Source organism: Nannospalax galili, unplaced genomic scaffold (genome assembly GCF_000622305.1).
Source record: "Nannospalax galili isolate Female #2095 unplaced genomic scaffold, S.galili_v1.0 scaffold381, whole genome shotgun sequence".
NCBI classification, from domain to species: domain Eukaryota; kingdom Metazoa; phylum Chordata; class Mammalia; order Rodentia; family Spalacidae; genus Nannospalax; species Nannospalax galili.
Window position 1 is genome coordinate 3,841,462 of NW_008347312.1, and position 6,298 is coordinate 3,847,759.

Here is a 6,298-nt window from a genome sequence, read left to right on the forward strand (position 1 = left end):
CAGAGGCAGGCGGATCTCTGTGAGTTCAAGGCCAGCCTGGTCTACACAGTGCATTCCAGGACATCTGGGGCCACAGGGAGACCCTGCTTCAAAAAGACCAAAAAAAAAAAAAAAAAATGAAAGTTTACCAATGGAGAAAGCACAGCCACTCCATGGAAGCGAATAAGTGAGATACTTTCTGACTGAGCAGGCAGAAAGCTCTCTGTGGACAGTGACGCTTCCTGAATTCTGGCAAGAGTTTTCTCACAGAACTCCTCGTATTCCTCCATCTTCTCACGATCATACTGCAAGAAAGAAAAATACTATTTTAAATGTGTCAACAAAAACAGATCTTAATTATTTGACAAATTTTGTAGAGCACAAAATATTCCTAGAATTCCCAAGTCCTAGAATACAGAAAATCTATTGGCTCTGAAATTAATTTTACTGTTGAAAACCAGAATGGTCACTAAGCAACTTAAAACAATCAGCCCAATTTCACAATTTCTGGAAAACTTTGATTGGGGTTATGAAAATGCCAGGTAATAAGGATTCGTCATCACATTCCTTCTTTTTAGCAAGTGCTAACTACTTATTGGCTGTTTTGTACAGCATTGTGCAGCCTGGCACCTTTAAGGCTAGGGAAAATAACAAAAGGAACATTATCAGAATCATAACCAGCAGGGGAACTGGTAAACCACAGAAAGGGAATCCCTGATGAAATAATGTTCCTTTAAATGTACATTTTTAAGACAATTAACTACTTAACAGAAAAAGACTCGACTAGGAAATTTAATCCATGATGTGGGATGTATGCAGACATGAAATAAGAAAGAGACACAGTGCTCTCCTGGGCCTCTGCAGACATAAATTTAGTATACTTAAAGTGTCAGGGATGAACTGGAGTACAATTAGACATGAAGAAAAATTATTATTAGGTTATGAAATAACAAGATATATTCCAATAATTAAGCAAAAAAACTTCTATCAATTGTAGCCACTCAATTTTTACAAAGTAAGTTTAATTTCAAAGAAATGTTTCTTGTGGTGGTATACGCCTCTAATCCCAGCACTGGGGAGGCAGAGACAGGCGGATCTCTGTGAGTTCAAGACCAGCCTGCTCTACATAGCAAGTTCCCAGACCAGCTGGGTCTACAGGGAGACCCTGTCTCAAAAGGGCCAAAAAAAAAAAAAAATCAAAGAAATGTTTCTCTAGAGTGTTAATGAGATTGTTTTGCAAAAATATTCATTTTTTAAAGAGCAGAAGGAAAAAGCAGCAAAGCACTCTATGGCATAATTGATTTGGATTCTGTTTCAACTCACATTACAGTATCTTAACCAAAATTTGCAGTAGCTAAAATATGAAAAAGGTCCCAATAAACACACTTTTGCTAAAATACAAAAAAAAAATTAAAAAATACTTGTTTTAAAACACATCCTTTATAGCCACCATTAAAGGGCATGCCAACAAATTTGTATAAATTATCATTTCTATGCATATGCAAACAAAGCATGAAATTCAACTGGAAAAGTCTGGAAAATCTAATGACATAACCTACCTTTATAACAATTTTTTTATAACAACATCAATTAAAAAATACTTGTTTTAAAACACATCCTTTATAGCCACCATTAAAGGGCATGCCAACAAATTTGTATAAATTATCATTTCTATGCATATGCAAACAAAGCATGAAATTCAACTGGAAAAGTCTGGAAAATCTAATGACATAACCTACCTTTATAACAATTTTTTTATAACAACATCAAAGAGAGATATCTCATTGCTTCTGAAAGTTATTCACAGCCCTTGAGAAGTCCACACATGTCCTATATACTGCAGGTGTATAGTAACATCATTATGACAGAGTGGCTTTCAACATGAAAATGCCTGAGGCACTTGGGCTCAAGTGCTAATATGGAGATCTGAGGAAGTGCCAGGTGTCCTCGGTGCATGACTGGGTCCTTCATATACTTCAGTTTCAGCTTAATGTCCCCTCCTCAAAGAGGCCTTCCCCCATCATCCCATCCTAATTCTTCTGCCTCAGTCACTATCACATTACCCTGATGTGTCCCAGTTTTCATAGCACTTACACTATCTGAAATTATCTCGCTGATTTCCTTGTGTTTTTCTGTCTTCCTCCACCAAAACAGAAGCTCCATATGAACAGGTACCTTCTCAGTCTTGTTCACTGAATCCCCATGACACACAACAGTGTCAGCACACAGTGGGTGCTTAATAAAATTGTTGAATAAATGAATTAGGGCAAATAGCTCAAACAAAAAAGTACAGTAGGACTAGCAGGAAGAATAGAATTCTCAGAATGGAAGCTTTGTGAATGACTCTATTCCCAGAGAACATGGTACCTCTAAAATGCAAAAGCAGCCATTAAACAAAAGTGAGTCCAGAGCTCATGATCAAGCAAGCGGCACTGTGTTTCTCACACCACAACTGCCACTTGAAAGCAAGATTTTATTTTAAGGGCATCTTGACGACAAGGGATCCCAACCACAAATCTGCTGCCCCATACTTTACCATCAGGCATTACTGGTCCGCTTCCACTAATACCAGCCGCAGCAGGTTTGGACATGCCTGTCTCCTCCATTTATACCTCAGCACAACTGACACTTGTCCACTGAGCCTCTTGGCAAACCCCGTAGACTCAGGGACTCCTATCTGCTCATTCATAACCCATTGCCAGAAACGTTACTGAAAAGGAACAAAAGTAACACAGATTCCAGACTTGCTGCTTACCCATCAGTTTCCACAAAGACTTAAGCTTCCTGTGGAGGCAGCAAGGGGTAAGATCTTTGCAGCAGGCACATGCTAGCTGTACATTCATGGCAAGGCAGATGCCATCCTTGCACCTCAGCTTCCTACCTGTAAGGCAGGGACATCAAGGCCTCTGAAAGCGACTTTATGAGAGTCCAAATAGCTAACGCACGTATGGCAATCAGCAGTACTGCAGCACATGAGGAGAGCGTCAGCAAATGGGAGCTGCTTTCCTAACGAAAAGGATAACGATTCTTCTCACCTGCCTATGAACTCCCGGTGCACAGCTACATTGTCTGGTGTTTGCTAAGATTCAAATGTAACTTGAAAACACGGGAAAGGGGACGAGGGCTTCCTCACCAAATCCATCTCTAGCTGGCTGCCATGTGCCTGAACTAGAGGTAAGGGGGAGGGGACTGGGATCCCAAAGAGAAGGGCAGGAGAGAAAAAGGGTGGGAACCACCTAGTAGCAGCATCGGGGCAATCAACCAGAACTAGCTGACTTCCTTAACCTCACACGGATGCCCCAGAGTGGTAAACGTGTGTAAACAGAGAGCGTCTGGGGCCGTTGGTAGTGGTAACCGGCGTTCAAAAATGGCCAGTGCGCACCCGGGGGACGCCTCACTCTCTCGCACCGAGGGAGGGAGAAGGAAATATAGCACAAGGGGTTCATCACCAGGAGGGGCTTCCCGGTTCCGGCCAGAGTCGAAGCCCCACGACCCACGCCCACCTTCCCCAGCTCCTGGGTGGATGACGCTCCGCCAAGCGGAGGGGGTAGCAGGACCACCGGGCGAAGCCAGCATCCGAGCATCCCCGGTCCCGCGACCACCGCTACCCCACCACGGTGCCTGCCAGGGCTCGAGGTAAGCCAAGCCCCGCCCGGGAAGACCTCCTCAGCTCCGCGGGGCGCCGAAGCCGTCTCGCCCGGTCTCCGCTCCACCTGGACCCGCCAAGAGGCGCGCCGCGTCCTCTCACACACACCTGGTCCCCACCGCCCCGTCAGTTTCTCTCCCCGCACCACCGGCCTCGTCAGGAAGCAAAGGCCTCAGTAGGTTCTGGCAGAGAGCATCTGGGTCCTCCGTTTTCTCCTCCTCCTCCTCCCCGCCATATTACGGGTCTCTCAGGCGGCAACGCGGGATCCTGGCAACCGCCGCCGCCGCCACCACCTCAACCCCACCCCTCAGGGGCGGTACTTCCGGTGGTTGCTTCGCGGACAGCTGAGACCGAAGGGCTTCCCTGGACTACAATTCCTAAAGTACATTGCGCGTGAGCGACAAGGAGGCGTGGTCTTTACGGCGAGCGAAATGCACACTGGGAAGTGTAGTCTTCGCTGCACACTAGTGCATCTAGCATAAATTACAATAGGGTGTGTAGCCCCAAACTGTTCCTTGAAGTTGCTATATTTTGTTTATCTTTATAGCGATAACATCCATCATTCACCGAAATATTTTCTCAATAAATGAAAAATGTTGCTGAATCCCAGATGCCAACACAAAGCCTTAATACATTTATGCTCATTTGCAAATCAGTAGGAAAATACGTCTAGGGAAAAGACTAACATGGTCAAGGCAGCAGAAAAAAGCTACAACTCTTTTACCGAAATTCTCTACCTAAATAATATATTGCCACCTTGCAATTCTTCATTTAATGGCACCATTTTCATTCTCTAATTTGGCTTTTTCTCCTGGCTCTCTTATTCTCCTCTCAGGGCTTATTTTTGTATGAGTGTTTTGAAGAGGCTATGAGTGGTTCTGCGGCAAAACTGAAAAAATTCTTGTACGGTGCCTGGTACATAAATCTTTTTAAAAGAGGAAAAAGTGAGCTGTGGCGATGGCTTAGTGAGTAAAGTGCTTGCCATACAAGCGTTAAGTGTTACTGGAATTTTGGGATCTCTTCGTGGTCGTCAGATGATGCAGGAGAAACTGGGGCCCCTTCCTGAGGTACTTAGTATCATTAATAAAATAATCTAAGAATGGATTAGGCTGGAGAGATGGTTCAGCGGTTAATGGCGCTGACTGCTCCTGTGGAGGACCTAGCACCCACATGGTGGCTAGCAACCATCTGTAACTCCAGTTCCAGGGGATCCAACACCCTCTTCTGACTGTACAACACACACATATGGAGGCAGTATGCCCACAAACATAAAATAAAACCAATAAATAAAACATTTTTAAAAAGAATTTAAGAATGAACTCAAATAGAGGATTTACGAAAATTTTATAATTTTTTTTTGAGTCGGGGTCTCCTTGTAGCCCCAGCTGGCCTGGAACTTGCTATGTAGACAAGGCTAGCCTTACTGAGATCCACCTGCCTCTGCCTCCCAACTGCTGGGATCAAAGGTGTGCAACACCACATTCAATCAGGGGAAAAAATTTTTTTTTCAACTATAACTCATTTTTTTAATTTGTTGATTTTTTTGTGTGTGTATATTTCATACAGAGCATCCCAAACAATCTTATTCATCTATATACCCACTTGCCAAATGGCACCCTCCCATACCACCCCACCGGAGCCCATATACTCTGTCATCCCCGTTACTGTCCACTGTGTTGTCTGCGTCCCCAGCCGTTACCCACCCCACCGGAGCCCATATATTCTGTCATCCCCGTTACTGTCCACTGTGTTGTCTGCGTCCCCAGCCGTTACCCAGTGCTTGTCTATCCATTGAATCTAGTCAGCCTGTCTAGAGATCCTTGTTTTAGGAAGATCATCTGTTCCTCATCTAGGAGCAAACAGTTGTCAATATTCCTTTAGATAAGATTGGGATCTGTTGTTCATTTTCCCAGTTCTGTGCTCGGTTACTGTCTGGGACTCTCTTGGGCCACCCTGGCCAACAACTCAAAAGAAGGTATCTCCTGTCTGGCATTGTTTCTTGTTATGTAGCCTTTACCTATTCATATACACTCTTAAAAATTATATTGACCCCTTTAATCTTTGGTTATACTTTCCTTTTGGGTGTTTAAGAGCCTATAATTGGCCCAGATAAACCAATTTATTTTTAAGGCTGCTTGAGGATTTGTTACTCAGGGGTCTCATGGGCTTGGGAGAAGGCTCTCCCTTTCTTTTACCAATTCCGTCTGTGTGAAGATAAGTCAAAGGTCCTGCTTGATCATGGCTGGCTTTTGTTCCATCAATCTATGGGTCTATTTTTGTGCCAGCACCATGTTGTTTTAATCACTATAGCTCTGTAATACAGCTTAAAATCTGGTATAGTAATCCCCCCGGCATTGCTCTTAGTGCTCAGGGTTGTTTTGGCTATCCGAGGTCTTTTGTGCTTCCATATGAATCTTAGGATGGTTTTTTCCAATTCTGTGAAAAATATCATGGGGATTTTGATTGGCTTTGCATTGAATCTATAAATGGCTTTTGGTAGGATGGTCATTTTCACAATATTAATGCTTGCAATCAATGTGCATAGGAGGTCCTTCCATCTCCTGATGTCTTCTTCAATTTCTTTCTTTAAAGAGTTAAAATTTTCCTTGTAGAGCTCTTTAATGTCTTTGGTCAGGTTTATTCCAAGGTATTTTATTTTTTTTGTGGCTATTG

General features: G+C 43.5%; 1 protein-coding gene across 5 annotated transcripts in view; it reads right to left on the minus strand.

Annotated features, from left to right (window-relative positions):
- Positions 1-3,928, minus strand: part of Ccp110 (centriolar coiled-coil protein 110) — a 25,832-nt gene extending 21,904 nt beyond the window's left edge. Inside the window, exons 1-3 of one of the 5 annotated variants that reach the window (XM_029568667.1) lie at positions 2,516-3,698; positions 2,074-2,214; positions 129-284 (exon numbers count right to left, since the gene is read on the minus strand). In XM_029568667.1, coding sequence (XP_029424527.1) covers positions 129-284; positions 2,074-2,214; positions 2,516-2,518 — 300 coding nt within the window. In that variant the 5' untranslated portion in view covers positions 2,519-3,698. Of the gene's footprint in view, positions 1-128; positions 285-1,718; positions 1,794-2,073; positions 2,215-2,515; positions 3,699-3,733 lie in introns of those variants that run through there. The other 4 variants (XM_029568668.1, XM_008843879.3, XM_008843881.3 and 1 more) reach the window with 4 other exon arrangements.
- Between the last annotated feature and the right edge of the window lie 2,370 nt (positions 3,929-6,298).